The sequence below is a fragment of the Syzygium oleosum genome, unplaced genomic scaffold (assembly GCF_021117445.2).
Source record: "Syzygium oleosum isolate NSW1041296 unplaced genomic scaffold, Sole_v2.1 Sole_v2.29, whole genome shotgun sequence".
Classification (NCBI taxonomy): Eukaryota; Viridiplantae; Streptophyta; class Magnoliopsida; order Myrtales; family Myrtaceae; genus Syzygium; species Syzygium oleosum.
In genome coordinates this window covers 2160579-2181894 of record NW_026607513.1, presented here as the reverse complement: position 1 = coordinate 2181894, position 21316 = coordinate 2160579, and the positions used below count along the sequence as shown (strand labels likewise).

At 41.7% G+C, this 21316-nt stretch overlaps 2 protein-coding genes across 4 annotated transcripts; both read left to right on the top strand.

Moving 5' to 3' along the window:
* Positions 1-239: 239 nt before the first annotated feature.
* On the top strand, positions 240-7266 carry LOC115677877 (homeobox protein SBH1). Of its 2 annotated transcripts, XM_056303722.1 has the most exons (5): positions 240-590; positions 700-1060; positions 1637-1895; positions 5969-6210; positions 6867-7266. In XM_056303722.1, the coding sequence occupies exons 2-5, from the start codon at positions 734-736 to the stop codon at positions 7068-7070; spliced, it is 1032 nt and encodes a 343-aa protein (XP_056159697.1). In that variant the 5' UTR covers positions 240-590; positions 700-733; the 3' UTR covers positions 7071-7266. The 2 variants fall into 2 exon arrangements, with proteins under 2 accessions (XP_056159697.1, XP_056159696.1); XM_056303721.1 differs by lacking the exon at positions 240-590 and having other exon boundaries at positions 608-1060.
* Positions 7267-14324: 7058 nt separating this feature from the next.
* LOC115677894 (chromatin remodeling protein EBS) lies at positions 14325-20465 on the top strand. 2 transcript variants are annotated; one of them, XR_008814695.1, is made up of 6 exons: positions 14325-14723; positions 14869-15211; positions 15350-15418; positions 15971-16106; positions 18559-18644; positions 20114-20465. XR_008814695.1 is itself a non-coding variant. In XM_030601136.2 (5 exons), the coding sequence occupies exons 1-5, from the start codon at positions 14627-14629 to the stop codon at positions 20138-20140; spliced, it is 672 nt and encodes a 223-aa protein (XP_030456996.1). In that variant the 5' UTR covers positions 14325-14626; the 3' UTR covers positions 20141-20465. The 2 variants fall into 2 exon arrangements, 1 of the variants encoding a protein (XP_030456996.1); XM_030601136.2 differs by lacking the exon at positions 18559-18644.
* The last annotated feature ends 851 nt before the right edge of the window (positions 20466-21316 follow it).

Genomic DNA, 21316 nt, shown 5'->3' with positions numbered 1-21316 from the left:
TCCTCTTACCCAAAACGCGTGCATTTTCATCTCTCTTTCTCTCTCTCAATCAAAAACTGCCCACACAGAGATAGAGAGAGAGAGTACAACAGAGATGAGAGAGAGATTAATGCTGTGAACAAGCAGACACAGAGAGAGAGAGACGATGATGCAGTGAAAGAAAAAATAAAGAACGCTCCCCCATCGAAAGAAAAATATTTTGAGCAGGGAAAAATATTTTGAGCAGGCTATGCCCTCAGAGAGAGAGAGAGAGAGAGAGAGAGAGGGGTGTTTATGCTGATATAAGTGCATGTATAAAACTGACGACCCACTAGAAAGGAGGGCCATTATTTTATGGATTTTATGTTTTTTCCCCTTCTCTCTTTCTTCTGTGAAAAGGCCTGAACTTTGTGTAAGCACAAAACTCGGGAGACCAAACTGGGTGTTGTTTGTTTCACTCGCACTTACAGTCTTTTTAAAGCAGCTAAAACTCACACACATAAAGGATCTCATCATCACTCTTTCGTTCTCTAGAGGGAGAGAGAGCTTAGAGAGAGAGAGAGAGAGAGAAGAAAAGGGGTTTTGCATCAGGCCATACGCTATTGAACAAGGTTAGTAACGAGAGAGAGAGAGAGAGAGAGAGAGAGAGAGAGAGAGAATGGAGGGTGGTCCAAACAGCACTAATTCGTCTTCCTGTTTGATGGCTTTTGGAGAGAACAGTCACCACAGTGGTAATGGTGATGGGCTATGCCCAATGATGATGATGATGATGCCCATCAACACCATCACCTCATCATCCCATCCCCATCCCCATCATCAACATCATCATCACCATCACCATCATCAAAACCTAAACACAAGCACCCACCAGTACTTTCTTGACCAAACAGCTCGTAATAGCAGCAGCGGTTCTTCTCCGATTCTTGACGACCGCAACAACAACAATAGCAACAACAACGCAGGTGGTTCAGGCTCAGGCTCAGGCTCAGGTTGTTTCTTCATGGACAACGATGTCAAGGCCAAGATCATGGCTCATCCTCACTACCACCGCCTTCTCTCAGCTTATGTCAATTGTCAGAAGGTGAAAGAAAAGCGTAAAACCCTACTTTCTCCCACTCGCTCTCTGGCTATGCTCGTTCTTTGTTCAGATGTTCATACCAGTGAGAAAAGAAGCTAATTGTCTCCTCAAAAACAAGTAAAAGAGAAAAGATAAGGACCCGAGGAGGGGAAAAAAAAGGAGTTCTTTCTGTCACACTCAAGCATGGCTTTTCCTTTTCTTATTTCTTTTACGGGTGTTAATTTAGTCAAACTGGGACGACCATGACTTGATAGGGTTAGTAGTTGTTGTTTCTTTTTGCATTTTTTCCCCTCTTTGAAGAATTTATTTGTGAAAGCAGTTGGCAGTCATATCTCGAAGAACGTAGTTCATTACTTTCCCTGATAGACAATTTCTTTTGCCTTCTCTTTCTTGTATAATATATAGTTGTAGTAACAATACCTGCGTGGTTGTTTAGCAAAATGAAAGAAAACCCTTTGAAGTTCGAAGTGAATTTTTTTTTTCATAGAGACCCTTTTGGGTGATCTTGACAAGAAAATCTCCACAGTTACCTTAAGAAGTGTTGTATTATTATGGCGTTAAATTATAACCAACATATAGGTGGGAGCTCCTCCTGGGGTGGTGGCAAAGCTAGAGGAAGCGTGTGCGTCGGCTGCGATAATGGCCGGGAACACCGGCATGAGCAACACAGGTTGCATTGGTGAAGACCCAGCTCTTGACCAGTTCATGGAGGCCTACTGTGAGATGCTGACCAAGTATGAGCAAGAACTCTCCAAACCCTTCAAAGAGGCCATGCTCTTCCTCCAGAGGATCGAGTGCCAATTCAAAGCCCTCACTCTTGGCGTTCCTTCTGATTCTGGTACTAATCTACCTATCTTCTTATTTGCAAATTGTCGCTCTAACTTGTATCTTTAGAGGTTGGGATATGAACCTAACTCAAGCTTTTACTTGGAAACAGTCACGAACTAGATTTGGGGATGTCGTCTTTTTTTCTTTCCCCATTTTGATTTGGTTTTCATGTTTAAACCCCCATGCATGTGAACTGTGAAGATGCGTATGGGAACTAGGAAAAGCTCGGTTTTCAAAAATGGTGGTTTCTTTGTTCTTCTTCTTACAGTGTGCTTTTGCTCTCTGGTTAATATGCTTCTCAGAATTGGCCTTTTGTTCTCGGTTATATAACTTTGCTTTTGTGCGTGTACTAGGCCTTTTTCCTATTTAATGTACGATGTTTCTCTTCATGGAATGAAGAGGAACGGCACAACAACTGTTACTGCTATCTCTCTCTTCTTGGAATTTGTGTGTATAATGTGGTTTTCTCTTTGTTCTCGTGCATTCTCCAATATACTATTAATGACTATTTAGTTGTTCTATGTTGGCCTTTCGTATTGCACTTTTTTAGTTATCTTGGGAATAGGAAATATTTTGCTTGTTCTCCAGTTTTACATGAACTATATATGATCGGTTAATTCAAAATGGCTAAAACTTGGGGGATTTTTCATGTCAACGATGTCAATTTTCTAGAAATAACATTTGGTTCTCTGATGGGTAAGCACGTTAGAATAAAATATCTGAACAAAACAAAGATTCCTTATATATGCTCATTGATTTCGCAGTGAGTAGATATGAGTTAGCAAAAGTTAATTTGATCTAGGGTTTCCATATATTTAGGGTTTGGATCAATTGAGAGTGAATGCTTGCTCTGAATTTCTTTGACAAATTCCGTTTAAATTGCCTCTTGTTATTCTACTCTTGAATGCCCTCATATGTGTAGCTTTGCTGATCTTTTAAGCTCCTGTGGACCTTTTCTCTTCACGCTCTTAGGAACTGTTCAATTATACCTTTGGCATCTCATTCATAGTTGGATATATGTAGATACACATGTATATATACTTAGAACAAAAAATTGTTCAAATATTTCTTCTACATGTTCGTCGCGCATCCAATGGCTTCCCAATACACACATTATAATAGGGTACAACATCTCAATTTTGGATGATCTACGTTCTCTCAATTGCACGCACAATTAATAAATTTCGAAATGCACTATTTTTTGTTCATCATCAATGGTATACTATTATGTGCTCGGGAAAATCTTTTGTAATTTTGACTTATGCTTCGTTGCGCCTGTGTGAACCTTGAGACAGCCTAGAGTTCCATTTATAAGTCAGCAGCTTCTTTTAAGCCATCTGTTTATATCCAATTTTACACTCAGTTTCAAGATCGGTTCCGTTGATGAATTTACATGTGCCAGGACAATTTGTGCACTTTTGCTGACACACTCATTGCGGTGTTAAATGACATAGCAATTTTTGGCACAAAGATGTTCTCCATTTACGAAGTTTAGTTTGTATTTGGTGCAAATGGCATAGAAGATTCTATGAAGGATCATCAGTTACTGTCCTGCGCTTTGGTGTGTCCTTCACATTTACTCTTTTCAATGTGATTGATGCAAGTCTCTAATCTCATCGAGTTCATTTCTTCAGATAAGTGAAATTTATTTGAATTTTTAACTTTTTCTTAATGCAGGGTCTTCTCAGTGTTTGCATGTACAATGAGTTTTTCGTCTTAGTTTCTGTCAAATATTGCAACCTCATTGATGACTTGTTTTATGCTACTTACGGTTTTATTTCACAAGTCTCATTGTTGCAGGTTGAGCCTTGGAAAGGAAGATCTGTCTGAAATCTGAATATAAAATTATGAAACATTGCTCAGCATACACAATAACAAATTTGATCTCGATGACAAGGTCTTTCTGCATGGTTCACTTAATTTTCTAATAGAGTAATGCTAGACATGCAAAATGTTAGCAAAACTGGTATACATAATCCTAACGAGTCACCCAATCATTTGTTATTTCTACACTAACAACCACAAAAAGTCATTATTTAGCACATAAGATTTTGTATATTTTGTCTAAGGGGTGTGCATTTTGTCTTTTTGGGGGTGTGTAATCTGTTATTAAATGGTTTTAGGTGATTTATAAGCTAGTACTATAAATATTTGAGGCGATTAATAGTAAATAGAAGCATGATCTTTGACCTAAAAATCAAAAGCTAAAGGGGACACCGCTAACCACCCTCTTCCTGGGTTTTCGGCATCGCTTTGGCTTTTGAGTATTAACTTTTATTTAATGTTGAACGTCTCTAATATTAAAAAAGTATACATGTATATGTATAATTCACCCAAATGTTTTTTCATAATTCTTTATGATTTATTTTCATTATTATGGAAAACTGTGATGGAGCTTTTTGTTTGGCTTAACTCCAAACCAAACATGCCATAGCTTTATGCTTTAGCTTTAGGTTTGATTTCCAAAACCAAGACGCTTTGTAATTTTTGTATGTGGTGCAAAGGACTTTTTAGTAGATCTCTGAGCCACTCGAGCAGACCTTAATTAGGGTTTAAGCACAATTAGTGGGAAAGGATTTGCACGAAAACTATTTTGGACTTTCACTTTGTTTCCAATGGTGGAAAAATGTATGTCCTTAAGCAGTTTTTAGATGGAGACACATACCTTTTGGTTTTATCAATTGCATTCATCCTCTTCATAGAAGAATTATTCCTTTATAGTCTGGTTGTGGGACAAATTTATTGCAAAACTGGTGTTTTAGATTTAAATCCTAAAATACAGTAGCCTGCGGATTAGATATCCCAAGGAAAATAAGGCAAGTTCGATGGCAACAATATAACCTAGGTAATTTACTTTTCCTTCCTGAACATTACCACAACATGATCTTACATTTGTGGGAACAGCCTCAATTTCCCCTTCCAGGCTGTAGATATACGCATTGTGTAACTTTTTTTGACAATTAAAATGTATAAGTGAAACAATCAGTTGGCCAACTCTTGTACTAGGAAATTGCTTGATGTTAATTTTAGTGTCTCAAGCTCTCATTTCATGTAGAGTACCAATCATGCGATGATGTATATATGATGTTGGATTTTTGTCATGCATAATGATTGCCTTACTTTCTGTCAAGGACTCTCTCTTTCTCTCTCTCTCAACTTTACTAAAACCTTTGGCGGTCCATTATAACATGGTCTAAGAGGAACTTAAAATGTTTGAAATGCACTAATTACTCTTGGCATAGTCGCTGAACATGTGATCGAAAATAATTGAATTAGCATTTCTTGTTATCACATATAAAGGAAAATATCTGACTGAATAGGTTAGAAGCCTTGTATTAGACTATAAAGCGTTTGATTTTTTATGACGACACATCGAACGATTAGTTTGTGTTGTAGTTACTTTGAGAGGAAATTCTAGAAGTCGCGCATTATGTATTTCTTGACCTTCCTATTTCCTTTTTATATAAGTATGTATGTAATACTTTTGCATCACTTGGTCGGGCTTGCCACTATGCGGCATGAGGCGTACCATCGCTATCTATATAATATGTACATTATGTACTTTAGTTTGGTATCATCAAAATATGCATGTAAGATCAAACTAAAGTACATAATGTACACATTATGCTCGGAAGTTCCTAGTTCCTAATAGTGGAAATAAAAAGTTAAATTGATGTTATTAATGTGTGCCTGCATATGATACCCGCATGAATTGTCTCTTATAGAAGGAAAAAGCGTAACTAATGATAGAATGGATTATTGGATGATTCACTTGATAAGTCGATTTAAATCTGAACCATGGTAACCACTTTGGACTAATTTTTGTTGGCCCATTGAAGATTTTCTTCCAGAGAAACCCTATCAAAGGTCAAGGTACTTGTGTATACTATAAATTAGTAACTTGTTGAAATACCCAATAAACACCACTGAATGTGATGCGATATATTCTTGATCTTGTGCAATGTGCTATTAAATTTTTTCTTACCCAGTTACAAATCTGTTGTTACCAATGCATGCTGTGATTTGTATCATATTGCGACATAGACTTCACAAAATGCTTACTGTGCTTGTTCATGTTGCCAGTGGCATTGAGTGAGACTTTTGATAGGAATGGGTCATCCGAAGAAGATGATGTGAACAACTTCATTGACCCCCAAGCAGAGGACAGAGAGCTCAAGACTCAGCTCTTGCGGAAGTACAGCGGATATCTCGGTAGCCTCAAGCAGGAGTTCATGAAAAAGAGGAAGAAGGGGAAGCTCCCAAAAGAGGCCCGGCAACAATTGCTTGATTGGTGGAGTCGACACTACAAATGGCCTTACCCATCGGTATTCATCTGCACTCTTCAACTCCACCATTCTTCTTAATGACCCTTAAGAAAGAAAGTTCTTCCAAATGGATATTCATATGATAAAACAAGCATAATGGTTGTCATATTGACTAATATGGTATGGCTGAGATGAAATGTCCTTCTTTGATTAATCTGTTGCCTATGGCTCTCAGAAATGTTATTTTCCCTGTCCATGTGACGTCCTTACAATTGGAAAAATAATTCTTTGCGTTGGCTGTGTACTTCACAATATTTCTTTAAAAAAAATTCTTTACGAAAGTTCTAATGTTTCAATTTGTGTGATTGTACTCATTTGGTGCAGATACCCTGATAATGTAGACTGGAGATGTTGGATTCAATGAAAACATCACCTCGAATAGTTGAGATAGCACCGCCACTTGGTGTGATTTATTTAGTTATGGGTTATAAACGACCTCATTTTACCGGCAGAATTTTTTTCCTGCTGATATATGACAAACAAATGAAACCCTTCTTGACATGCATAAATCAAGTGTTCTGCCTCACCCTGATATTGGGTCTGTATGCATAATTTGCTCGTCAATGCCAATTGCTCTAGACTCCGTGCACCTAAGTCACCTCATTTTGCATCACTAGGTATTTGAAATTTCTCTCGGGTCTTATTCGAAATGACAGGAATCACAGAAACTGGCTCTAGCGGAATCAACCGGGCTAGATCAGAAGCAAATCAACAACTGGTTCATCAACCAAAGAAAGAGGCACTGGAAGCCATCGGAAGACATGCAATTCGTGGTGATGGATGCCACTCACCCTCATTACTACATGGACAACGTACTTGGCAATCCCTTTCCCATGGACATCTCTCCGACCTTGCTTTGAAGTCGATGGTTGATATTGCTAATATTATTCGACCCTAATGTCATTATGAGCTCTAAATGTGCTCTTTCTGAGTGTTGCAGACCACCTAATCATTTGATGGCAAGTTGTGAAGCTTATAAGTATACTATGTAGCGTGTCGGTTTGTGGCACATGGAAACACTCGATAACATTCGATAAGATTATGACCTGTTAGCTATATTTGGTGTTCCATGTATGGCTGGTTAGTTTCGTGGCTTTGGCACGGATGAATTCAGACATTATGTTTAAGGTAACATTGGTGAGGATAAGCATATCGTAAGCTTCAAATTTCGCGAGTCCCATTAGCTAGCTTACGCCATAACTGAAAATTAGATAAGATCCTTGTGCGGTGATTGCATTAGTGATGCGAGTGTAGGTTTTGTTTATGGTATTGCACTTAGTGAACTTAACTTATAAGAGGTGCATCAAACAAAAGCATCATATGGCGGTGTTCTAACGTCTGTCAAAACCTTATGTAACTAATAAGTGCACAATGAGCTATTATGGGTACGAGTTTTTAATTTTTAACACCTTCAAGCATGTTGATGTGATCCAAATAGCCATTTAATCATCAAAAATATATCTCATCGTACATCTTAAGGATGATAAATGGGGGAAAATTGTCAAAAAAGTCCTAAACCTATTGTACGGCGGCCAATTCAGTCCTAAACCTTTTAAGTTTGCCAATTCAGTCCTAAACCTTTTAAATTCTTGCCAATTCAGTCCTTCCGGCCAATTTTGGCCGGCCGGCGCTGACGTGGCCGCTGGCCGTCCGGTCAACGCTGACGTGGCAATTTTTAATTATTTTTTTTTCAATTTTTTAATTTTTTAATCTTTTTTTTTTCTGCTTTCTTCCCTCTGGCCGGTCCGGCGACCGGCCAGAGGGGAGGGCCGGCGAGGTCGACCTCGCCGGCCTCCGGCGTAGCTCGCCCCGCCTGCCACCGGCGAGGGCGAGCCTCGCCGCCCCGGCGTGGCGAGGCGAGGTCGGCCGCGCCGCCGTCTCCCGGTTCGCGACGGCGAGGCGAGGCCGACCTCGCCTCGCCGTCGCGACCCGGGCGACGGCGAGGCTCGACCTCGCCTCGCGTCGCGACTGAGGCGAGGCGGGCCTCGCCTCGCCGTTGCCTCCGCTGGGTGAGGCGAGGCGGGCCTCGCCTCGCCGTTGCCTCCCGTTGGGTGAGGCGAGGCGGGCCTCACCTCGCCATCGCCCGGGTCGCGACGGCGAGGCTCGACCTTGCATCCGTTGGGCGAGGCGAGGTCGGCCGCGCCTCGCCGTCGCGAACCAGGGCGACGGCGAGGAGCGGCCGACCTTGCCTCGCCCGGCAGAGGCGAGGTCGAGCCTCACCGTCGCAACCCGGCGACGGCAAGGCTCGACCTCGCCTCTGCTGGGCGTGGCGAGGTCGGCCTCGCCACGCCGTCGCGACCCGGCGACGCCCTTTTCCTCCGGCCGTGCCTCGCCGTCGCGACCCGGGCGACGGCGAGGCTCGACCTCGCCTCTGCTGGGCGTGGCGAGGTCGGCCTCGCCACGCCGTCGCGACCCAGGCGTCGCCAGAGGCCGGCGAGGTTGACCTCGCCGGCCCTCCCCTTTGGCCGGCCACCGGTCGCCGGACCGGCCAGAGGGAAGAAAGCAGAAAAAAAAGAAAAGACAAATTTTAAAAATTGAAAAAAAATAATTAAAAATTGCCACGTCAGCGCCGGCCGGCGGCCACGTCAACGCCGGCCGGCCAAAATTGGCCGGAAGGACTGAATTGACAAGAATTTAAAAGATTTAGGACTAAATGGGCAAACTTAAAAGGTTTAGGACTGAATTGGCCGCCGTACAATAGATTTAGGACTTTTTTGACAATTTTCCCTGATAAATGGTCTCTGCGTAAAGCAAACCAAATTATTTTTCGAAATAGGTGGGAGTGGAGATGTGCGAGTAATTTACTCAAACACAGATTTTTGAGGATGTAGGGGTAAGGACGAATTACGGATGTGTTTGAATGTCTTGGAATCCGAAAGAGGCCAGTGTTTTTGTGCTTCGGGTTGTTTCTCGATCGATTCATCTTTCTGTTCATACTGTGGCCAACGATATTAGTTGCTGTGCTGCTTTTGTTTGTGGGTCCAATGGGGCCTGCGCGGTGTTCTATGAAGGCGGACATTATGAAGGTTAATGATATCGATCGAGTGGGATTTCCTAAGGACATTCCCAGTTTCCCTGAGAAGAATCGTTCATCTCATCACGCAGCGTGTCGATACAGCTAGGTTTCATGCGATGTGTCAATACAGCTAGGTTTCTCAGTGTTTCTCAATGGGGGAACTTGTGGGTTTCATCCCTAAGCTCTTTGGGATTCGTCAAGAAGATCCATTGTCTCGTTTAGAACACCCTGCAAGGCTTTGTAAGTGGAAGCTCGTCTTTTGTTCTTTGTTCCAGTTACAGATTGATAACTCAGCGCTTCTTACTGTTGTCTCAAAGATTATCTCATGGCCAATGCAACATGATACATCATATTCTAGGACATTAGCATTGTACAAAATGGTAATCTTACATGGTCAGGACTTAATGCTGATCTATCTTGGATGCTCAGGTGGTTTACTTGGAAATATGAATTCGTGATGCCTAACAAGCGGCACCTCGTGTATGCCGATTTCAATTCATTTATGCGTGATGGGCTTTATATACTTCTTTTCCTCAATTTCGTGCTGTGTATGTCCCCAAAAGCATCATAAAGTCGAGGAAAATGTAAGTAAGAAGCTCACTTTTTTAAATCATCCCTCCTCCCTTACTCTCAAAATTTCTCTGAATTTTTTTCTCCGATTTCTCCAAAAATGGCACGGTGCCATGTCTTCCTAGAAGTAATGATCGAGGGAGAGAAAGATATAAATCGAAAGTTGAACTTATTGCAAGGAGACCGCTCGGCGAATAAGAGTTGTCATAGAATGTATAGAGCCCAGCACGCCAGTTCTTGAACAGCATCCCTAAGAAACTTGGATGAAGCTAAGAGGTGCAATCATCTCCTAGTGTTGCGACCGTGGGTCACGTCTCTATGATTAATTTGGGCTTTATCCCTATGCAAAAATATCCATAAAAGATAAATAAAAAATAGAAAAATAGAAAAGAACATGAATTGACGTGAACGAGCCTTTAAGTTAGGCTAATAGTTAGTTTCACTTGGTGTTACTTGGGCTTCTGTTTTATGGAGCTATCTCTAATGGGCTTTCCACCAGTGCTTTTGGACCTGAGCCCACTACCACCATGAATGACTTTGCATATCAACCTTTATTCATTGCTCCGTTATTTCCTCCTCCTCCTCCTTCTTCTTCTTCTGTATTTCATGTAATGTAACTTAAGAATTTCACGGTTATAAATCAAGAATCGCACAAACTATTTTATATCTACCAAAAATAGAATTTCTCCTCTTCTCAGTAGCAACATGTTAATAAATAAAAGGGCACCGATGAGTGTCCATGCGCATTTGTTAAGTTATACTTTAAAATTTTTAAAATTTAAAAACATTAATTGTGCACAACCCGAGGACAATCGATGAGGCGGAAGCTATAAAGTTTCCTTAATGAGTTCTTTAACAGGTGTCCTACGTAGGGGTGTCAAAAGAACCCGCCCAAACACGACCCGACCCGACCCGATCCAAACAGGAAATTTTCGTATTGGGTCGGGTTGGGTCTTAATTTGTTTGGGTAACAAGAAAAATAATTGGGTCTTGTTTTGAATTTATTGGGTTCGGGTACCCAAGCCCAACCCAAACAAGAAAAACCCAAACAAGGAAACCCTAGATCTCTCTTCCACGTCTCTCTCACTCTCTCGCCTCTTCTGCTATCTCTTATGCTATATCACTTCGCCTTCCTTTGCTCTCTCCCTCCAAGCCTCTCCGCCACATAACACAGCACCTTCTTCCGTCGGAGCTCCGGAGACAGCGCTTCAATGGACCTCAAGTCCTTCATCGATGTCGGCCCCGGCTCCCACTTCTAGATCCAGAACCTGCCGTTCGGGGTCTTTTGGCCAGACAGCGGCTTGCCGGCGCGGCCGGGGGTCGCCATCAGGGACGGCGTCCTGGACCTCCCCGCCGTCGCCTCTGTCGGGCTCTTCGGCGGCCCGGCCCTCGCCGAGTCCGATTGCTTCCACCAGGTTGGGCGTTCTCGTGGGCTCGTTCCGTGCTTCGTTTGCTGACCGCGACATCTTGACCGAAATGTCGGTTTTGCTTGCTAGTTTCTTTGTGCCTTCAAATGATTTTGCTATTTGCTTCGATTGTTTAATAGGACCGTGATCACTAGTTAGCGTGCTCGTTTCGTTTAGAATTGATTTGTAGCTTTGTTTCGATTGTTTCTGTTTCTGTTTAGAATTGATCACTAGATAGCTTTTCTGTTTAGAATTGACCCCGCACCTCGCGCCTCCTCGGGAGGCTCAGGCTTCACCGGCGAGGCCGCGCCGGAAGGGGTATCTTCGGCGTGCTGCAACGGAGGAGACGGGGGCGGCGCGGAAGGATAGGAACTCAGGAAGCAGAAGGGAGTGTCGGCATACGCGCGGGTCGAGAGCACGGAAATCAGAAATTCATTTTTGGGCGTGGAATGAATTTGGCAGGTTTTTGAGGTGATGAGAAAGCAAGAACAAAATCGTTTGGTTGAGTTTGAAACACGGAACCCGGCCCGACCCAACCTGGACCGACCCGTCCCGATCACTTGGCTATATCATGTTCAGGTCTTGTTTCGAGTCGGGCCGAGCACACATGTCCATTATTTCGGGTCGGGTCGGTTATCATGAAAATCCGACCCGACCCGACCCATTGACACCCCGACTATTTACACTCATTTTTTTTTATGATAAACAATTCATCCCATCTTAGTTGTTTGTGCCTAATCCTTTATTTTTCACAACTTATGCAATCAAATCCTTTGTCATAATTAGTAAACATTGTCAAATTGCTTATGTGACATTACTTTACATGCCAAAATATTAACTTATATAACAGTGTGCATCATGAACAATTTAAAGAAAAACAAAAATTTGTAGAGAAGGAGGGGCAAGCCTAAGCGACCTCTGTTGTGCTCAAGAGAGGACCGTCGAAACCAGATTTGGAGAGAGAGAGCGCGCGCACCAGGGGTATGAGGCGTGGTTGCCTCCTTCGATAAGCGATGAGGCTTTCGTGACCCTTACTAATGGTAGGCAAGTGTCGGGAGAACCTTGTCATTTTTAGGGGCAAGGATCATGACCCTCCCCATTGATAGTTGAGAGCGTCTTCCGATCCTAGCTGAAGCATGGTAAGCGAGAAAATATTCAATGGTTTGATACCATCATGTCAACATCTGATATGTCATATATTTTTTCACCCATATCCAATGACATCTTAACACGTGTTCATAGATCCACGTTAGCAACGGACGTGGAATGTAAGTAAAAATCTTCTCTCTTCGCCTTTGAGCTCTCTCTTCCTCCTTCATCCATAGCCGCCGACCTCCGCTCCTCCTTAGTCGTCGCCACTAGAGGAGCCGCCGGCACCATGACTAGGCTGACCACTGCTGCGTTCAAACCGAGCATGGCAGGCTTCCTTTGTTTTCTCCGTCTCGTTGTCCATGGCCAAAATCGTCGGCACTTGTCTATCCATGGTCAAATGCGTTCAGGTGTCATCTCCGTCGTCTTTGTGGTCAGCTTTGTCTTCCTCAGCATGACCTCTACTTCCTTTGTTTTTCTTCTTGATTTTGAGCTTCGTCCATGGCCATCGGGATCTCGAGCTAGCCGTCGAGGCTCACAGCTAGGAACAAGCCTCGCAAGCCTTGGATGAGCTGGGCTTGCAGCTCTGGAGGCACGATTCCGATCTAAATCTGAACGGGCAAGGACTGAGTCGCCATGGCGATGGAGGAGTGGCTTGGCCATGGACAAAGATGGATGACCACGAGCCGACCACAAGGTATGGCAGAAGGTGAGCGACAAGGGACGAAATCGAAGCCGACCACGAGCACAATAGAGGGGAAGCTTTCATGGTTGTGTAGGGGCGCGTTTGGCAAGTTGTTAAATAATAACTATTTCTGTTCTTTTATTCCCAAAATCAGTTTTAGAACAGAAATCCGTTTAGTAAATTTTTTGTTCCTGGGCACAAATTTGCAAAAATTTATTCCTAAAATCAGTTTTGGAACAGAATCAAAAGGTGAGGGAACACGAATCAGAAATGGAAAAGAATTTTTTTTTTCTTCTTCTTCATTCCTGGCTTGCCATTGATCGCTGGCCGCCGGCGATTGGCCACAGGCCAGGGTCGGCGAGGGTGTCGTGGCCCTCGCCGGATCTGGAGTGGGCGACTCTTGTCGTTGCTCTCGCCAGATCCAGTGAGGGCGATTAGCGACCTGGGCGAGGGCCGCCCTCGCCGGATCTAGCGAGGGTGACCCTTGCCCAAGCCGCCGAGGGCAGCCCTTGCCCGGGCCGCTAGCCGCCCTCGCCGGCGTTGGCGACTGGCCATGGCCAAGGAAGGGGAAGGGAAAGAAAAAAAAAGATAAAGAAATATAAAAAAATTTCTGCAGTTGCCAGATGCATTTTTATTCTTTTTCTATTTCAAGAATAGAAAATTTTGTGCAGTTACCAAATGCCTTCAAATAATTATAAATTGTTCCCGGGCACGGAATAAAAAAGAACTATTTTTTAGCAGAATCAGCTTCCGGAAACAGAATGGTTATCAAACGCCCCCTAAATTTTTTTTTATACTTTTGTTCCACATCAACGGATGTCAATTTGGGATTGAAATTGAGTAGAAAATATTAGCCACCTCAGCGGCAGCTGATGTGGTAGTAATAAACCACAGAATATTTTCTCCTGGCAAGGGTCATGGCACTCTAGCCAGCGGGCGAAGACTGCACCTTCCCTTCGTGCCTCTACGTAGATATGGGTTCGGTAATCCTCACCGAAGCCCGTCGAATGTTGCCAAACCCTCCCACCCGTGGCCAACGAGGCCCGTTGAATCCTCACGCAACCTCCCAAACGAGGTCGGACCCTGATTCTCCCTCTTAATTGCCGACGTGGCACCGCGTCAACGATATCGCCCAAATTGTGCCACGTTGTCAATCGCACCATCATCTATTCGACAATGTGAAATAACATATGACCACGGAAAAGGTCACGGACCATATCGAACAATTAAAAAAATTATCTATACTCGTACTTCATTTAGTCCACCTTTTCATGGTGCAATGTTTGGCAAAAAATCAGAAGAATTAAATAGCAATATTAGGTAAATGACAATAATCATTTAAATCACAAAACTAAAATCGCCAGACTGACTTTGTGCAGTGACTCGGTTGATGAGTCTCTCTCTCTCTTCTCTCTCTTCTCCGATGTCCATGAATACCACCACCACCACCACCGTGCACCAGCGCTGCTCTCCTCCCCTTCTTCCTCCTCCCGAAATCTAGGGTTCCCTCGATCGCCGCCGACCTCCCCTCCCTCGCATTCCCCTCCTCCAATCCTCCTCCGCCGCCCGCCGCCGCCCGCCGCCTCCGCCCTTCGAATCCCTCGGCGGAGCGCGCCGGCGAGGACCCATTTGAGCCCTACCCCAGCTCCCATGGCGAAGACCCGACCCGGCCTCATGGCCAAGCCGAAGCCGGCGAAGAAGGACCTTGACTCCTACACCATCAGAGGCACCAACAAAGTGGTCCGCGGTGCGTTTTTTCTTCTTTTTGCGGCGCTGGCTTCGTGCTTCGGAGGCTGTTGGGTGCTCGTGTTTTTTTTCCTTTCGCGCGCGCGTGGGGGGTTCGGGTTTGAGGCTAATGTGGGTGGGGTGTTTCTTTTTGGGTGTCTGTGCAGCTGGGGATTGCGTGCTGATGCGCCCGTCCGACACCGGCAAGCCCCCGTACGTGGCCCGAATCGAGAAGATCGAGTCCGATGCCCGGAACAACGTGAAGGTGAGGGTGCGGTGGTATTACAGGCCGGAGGAGTCGATTGGTGGGAGGAGACAGTTTCACGGGGCTAAAGAATTGTTCTTGTCTGATCACTATGATGTGCAAAGCGCGCACACTATCGAGGGCAAATGCATCGTGCATTCGTTCAAGAACTATACGAAGCTTGAGAATGTTGGAGCCGAGGATTACTACTGTAGATTTGAGTATAAGGCAGCTACTGGGGCGTTTATACCTGACCGTGTTGCTGTGTGAGTATTTTCATTTGCTTTTTTTTTCTTTGGGTATCATTTTGTGGTTTGCGTATAAAGGTGGAGTTTTTTTTGTATAGTGTTGGAGATTTTTACTGTTAGCTGATGTGTTTTGCTGGATATGTCTTTATTTGACAGGTACTGCAAGTGTGAGATGCCGTATAACCCGGATGACCTCATGGTGCAGTGTGAAGGATGCAAGGACTGGTATACATTTAGTCTTTGCCTCTCATCAATGAGATTAATTGGTTGTTCGATTATATTTTGACAATGTTGAGAAACTTGCATCTGATGTTGCGTGGATTTTTTTGTTGGAGATTATAAAAAGATCATTTCTTGGGAGGTAATAAGAATGTTCAATGGCATGATAACTTGTGGAGCTTATAGAGTTGGAAAATGAGTCTAAGGCTCTTTGTCTACAAGCGACTTAGCTACTAATTTTTGATAGAATTACTTGAAGATAAAAAAGTTTTAATTTTGGCTTGAGTATGTAGGGCAGGTTTGATAGTTGTAGTCACATCTGTACTTTCAAAGCAAATGAGAAAACTCTGGAATTATGTCAATGGAATTTTCTTCTCGGAATTTTGGATTTTGGATGTTATATAGTGACACTTATGCTCTTTCACGGTGATGACTGTTGAGGAATTTTCCTTGCACTTGTCTGCCATGGATTGTGCAATATATTGATTGTTTATGGAAGAGTTGGTGGTATCCTCATGTAATTCAGAGTTCATTGTGCTCCCTCATCATTTTTCTCAGGTACCATCCAGCGTGCGTGGGTATGACTATTGAAGAAGCCAAAAAGCTTGAGCACTTTGTCTGCTCCGAGTGTTCTGATGATGAGGTCAAACGAGCAGAAAATGGATTTTCTTCATCGCCAGCAGCTGAAGTAAAGGTAATAGTGCTTGGTACTAAAATCCGATGATTATGTTTTCCCTCTGTTTTCCCATTTCATTGGTTGGTAGTGACCTTGAAATCTGCTTGGATAGCTTTGATTTAAGGTCTATGTGGGGTGAGGATCAAAAGTTTTTCACCGGATTATTTAGTTTACACATCAAAGCTAAACAAAATTCATTGAGAAGTCAAAGACATACATTGTTTGATTTAGTTTACTGCTTGTACCTTTGGAATGGAAGATTAGTTAAAGTCGCTCCATTTAGAAAAAATAAAAGGATTGTCATCGTTTATTTACTAGTTCAAGAAAGCAGATTTTAATTGCATTATAGAATGCTATGGAAGTAGTGAAATTTTAATTTAGGCAATAAGATTCAATATATCACATTATTTAGGAAAAAGGAAATCAAGACTAGTGTACCTGGAAAATTTCCATTTTTTTCTAGTTCAAAGTTTTTTATTTTCAAATGTGAGGGTAATCCGTTGATCTCTATGGCATGGGTACTAAATGTATCATTTAGGATGTCTGGCTTCCTATTTTTTTGAAGATTGATTGTCCTTCTATTGTCCGGACGACTCTGGTGTCTTTACCTCTATAGTATATACTTATTTTTGTTTAGTTTTTACGTTTTTTGAAGAATTTGGTCATTCTAACAGAAGAATATATTGCTTTTGCAAGTAATTAGATCATGGTGGACAATATCAGAAAATATCAGACATGATTTTATTAGTGAAGTCTCCCTATTTTGTTACCTACTCCTGTATTACGTGATTCTCTCTAGTGAAGATATCCGGGAATGTGTTTGTATTACTTAGAATATCATCAGTTGTATTTTCGCTGTATTTGTTTCGTACCAAAAGATTGGTATTTCTAAATAACTGACTATTATCTTGTCTAGTTAGACCAGGAGATGCTTCATCATGACCTTAACATAAGAAAATCGGCTCCTCATTTTTTAAGACGATTCCTTTCCTTGTTTTTTTGGCTCATTTGGACAGAGAGGAAAAAATGGGCATTTTTCGAGGAGCTACATCCTCTTGGGACTCTTTTAGGGATAATTGATTGTACAGTCTTCACTTTTGGTTTTGTAGGATCAATCTCATATAAGAAATGTTAGAAACAGTTATTGGTGTCTTCCACCTGAAGCCTTTTTGTATAGGGGCGGTATCTTCTTAATGAAATCTTATTTAACATTCAAAAAAAAAAAAAAGAAAGCAAGAAAAGCTTCGGTGAGCTTTTTTCTTCAATGAGTCTTAGATATTAGTTTTTGCATCTTGTCCTTTTTTTTCCCCTTCTCTCTTTCTGCTGTTTTTGAATGGTCAGGCTCACCTGCAAGGACATTCAAGCGAAAGTAACCAGGTTGACCATTGTCTGTTTAGGACTGTGTAAGATGTTCTAGTGGGGGCTAGAACCTGGGAAACTGATGGTTGGTACGTGGGTACTGTTTATCATTCATCCTGATTTTAAATATTTTTTTTGTGAAGGTAACTTTTTGGCATATAATGTTCATCATTTGTGTGTTGATTGAACTCAAGAACTACTTTTGATTATGAAAAAGAATGAGGAGGGCTAGTGTAACTACCAATTATGCTCTCAGCCTTTGAGGGTGATCATTCTTTAATCCCTCTCTTCATGAGGATTCCTTCAAATGGGGGATTATTGCGTAAATCCAGATATTCTATACCAAATATTAATTCCAAAAGCAATTTCTCTTGCTTCCACACCCTTTTTGCTTTCCTTCTCAAGATTTTCAGGCATAACTTTAACTTGACAGAAATCTGCACCTGATGCTTTTGAATTAGTGTTTAATGAGATATTGAAGACATTACGAGCCCTTATGTACAGCATCTCTCTTGGCATGTTTATGGCAGCATTGGCTTATGATTCTTTGCAAGTAATCGATCCGTTCTCACTTTTCACCCCATTTCCCCTCTGCTTCTTAAGGTCCCAAGCATAACTTTAACATCTTACAAATATGCACCTGATGCTTCTGAAAATGTTTTTGCTGAGATATTGAAGACTTTAAGAGACCTTATTTATTGGACCTATCTTGTCCACACAATCTTAATTAAGAACTTAAAGAGGGACTTTTTGTGGCAGCATTTGCCTATGATTTATTACAAGTAATGCTTCTTGTAATGCTTGATTTTCGAGGTTGAGTTGTATACATGTCTTAGGAGGAACAGTTTCTTTGATCAAGTAGTGCCACCAAAAATGGCCAGTCATGATTTGGATAGTTTTTGGGACAGTGAGTGAAGGGAGGGAAACCGTGATTGCAAAACATATTTACTTATTAAAATTCAGAGTGTGATTATGCCCTTTGAACTATAACACATTCGTGTTGCTTATCATGTACGTTGCATAATTCCTTCCATCAAATTCATGATACTGATAAGCTGTTTTTTAATACTGTCGACTTTTGTTTATTGGCTGCATTTATATCATAATGCAGAACATGGATTCTCCTCGGTAAAGAAGCAGGTGTACTTAATGTAAACTGACTACAAGGATGGATATCTTGGAAAGATTCAGGAAATGGCAAGAGTTATACTATAGCTAACATAGCACTGATATTGAGTTTATTTTATCCCTTAATCTCTTTCTGTCCCCTTTTAATTTTGATCTTTTCTAATTAGTAGGGGGGAAAAACAGAGTTGATCCTCTAAATATATGGTGAAGATATTTTTGCTATTTCCTTGTAGGGCTCATTCTGTTCTGTCCTTTCTATAGTCTCATTCTTTGTCAAATGACAAGTAAATTGAGATTCTTGAGCGTTCAAGAGTGTTCGGGTGCTAGTTTGTCCTCGAACAATCTTCGAGGCTGTGCATTACCCTGATTCGTATTCACTTCACTTGAATTTAAGACTGTGTGTCTTTTTTTTTTTTTGGTTGGAAGACTGTGTGCCTTGACTTTTCTCTAACTTGACAACAAACCATTAAAAGGATTTCCTTGATCTATAGCAGAATAATTCGAGATCAAAGTTCACTTATAGGTCCTAGACCTAATCAATATAGGTTTATGTAGACGGCTTAAGAGTGAAGATTCATGCAATGTTGGATGTGGGTTAATTTATTAGATGTGTAGCTTGTAATACACTGTTCTCAACACCTTAATGTGGATTGTGTAAAAAATGCAATGTTGGATGTGGGTTAATTTATTAGATGTGTAGCTTGTAATACACTGTTCTCAACACCTTAATGTGGATTGTGTAAAAAATCAACAAGTATGACTTTATCTGGATTCGAATTGAACAAGTGTACTTCCTGCAAAATTTAAAGAAAGTTTTTCCCGGTGCAGTTCAATATGATCCTTGTTCCAGCTTTTGTAATAACAGAATATATGTGCCCCATATTTTCATTTTCATGATTTTACTTCCTACATACATGTCTCGCCAATATTTTTTGCATGATATTGTGATGAGCTGGCATAGGTGTTGCGGTAAATGTAATTATGGGACTATGAAGTTGTGAGATAGAAGATAGTAGAATTGTGTTCATGCTTATGCATATTGCTGTTTCATAATCGATATACCGTAGCTACTTTATTAAGTTAATGTACAAGTACTGGGTTTTGCTGGACAGCCCATTAAATCATTCTACTACATATTGTAGATGGGGGAAGCTACTTGCTGTTTTGGTTTCTCTTTGGAAGAATGATCTGTCTTGGTTTTCTCTTTGTTTAACCCATCATAAACCATTGTACCACTATGTATGCATAATTTCATTGAATCCCTTCATCCCCAGTTCTGTTTGCTTCCCCGTGTATTTACTCATTGATTCCACATATCTTTTATCAGCATGAATGGTGTCGTGGACCCTATTTCCTTGAGATTAGGCTGGAGGATTTGCTTTGATGCATCATATTGATACAAGTACTGTAGTTAGCATGTCATGTATTCTTGTATGCAAAAGGATTTATATGCTCTTGCCAGGTGATCCTTTCATAACGATAGTTTTTAGCTAATCTCAAAGATAGGTTGATTTATCAATGGGGCTAACTGTATACAGGTTGACTCCAAGCGGCGGAAGAGATGAAGGTGAGATGTCACCTGGACATGGCAGTTGCTGCTGGATGACAAGCCATCACTGTTATTATTTGCAGAATTAGTACCTAGCCGTTGTATGATGTGTACAGTGCTGCGTACCATGGTCTGACGGGATGATGTTAGTGATTTGCGTGCGTGTCATAGTATAGATGTATCTGCGCTAGTTTTAGGAGTCGTGATGTAATCCGTAGTGTGTCCAGGGAGAAAAATTGGTTTTTGGAGTTGCTCTACTTCGTTTGGAGTCGAACCGTGTGGAGTGGTAAAAACTCTGAATACCCGGTTTTCCTTCTAAATGTTTATTAAGCTTATGTGAAGCTCATGTCTTCATCAATCTGGTCACTTATTACATGCTTATGTGCTAAGGTTCACTCGGCCAGCAAAGCAAAGCAATTGAGAAATTCTGTTGCTAATTTAGCACCATTTATAATGATTCAGACCGCCAAAACAACTGTCATTCGATCAGTTTCTGCAGTAATATTTGATTCGCATTACTCCTCACTTAACATATTTCATGCAACTGGTTTTAGCATCTGGTATTTTTCACCGTATCTAGATCAGAGGTTTCGATGTTTAAGCCAGTTGTTGGATTTTGGCAGTAGTTGGGTGTGAGGTAGGTCGGAAAATCAGAAATTATTAGGAAATACCAGTTCTTTTTTCCTTTTCCCATCTTCAGTAAATATGGTTGGCTCGATGATCATTCCTCCAGATTTTGAATTCCAGTATTTATTTTTGTTAGGCCCTAACACACATATTTATTAGAATACGGTGGTTTCATCTGAACATAGCTATTATGTATGCGTAAATATATCGGTAAAAAAACTATAGTAATATTCAAAAAGATTGGAATTGATGTGAATGTACGGTGTACTATCCCTTTTCTACTGAGCCCCCTTTTTCCTCGGTCTAGGACCAGCGCCAAAAGTGAATCACTGTTCCAAAGGACTCATTGAGCTGCACATTTTGACTTGTGAATTTATGTGTAATGTGCCTTGTATACGTGTATCTCTAGGAAAAGATAATGAAATGTAAACGAAACTCTGGCCTAAGCTCCATACTGAGATACACCAGCCATTATTAAGGAAATACATCTTCATTGACAGTAAATTTAATAGAAATTCAGTCCATTTTTGGCTTAACCATGGCCATCATCTCTTGTGGAGAGAGA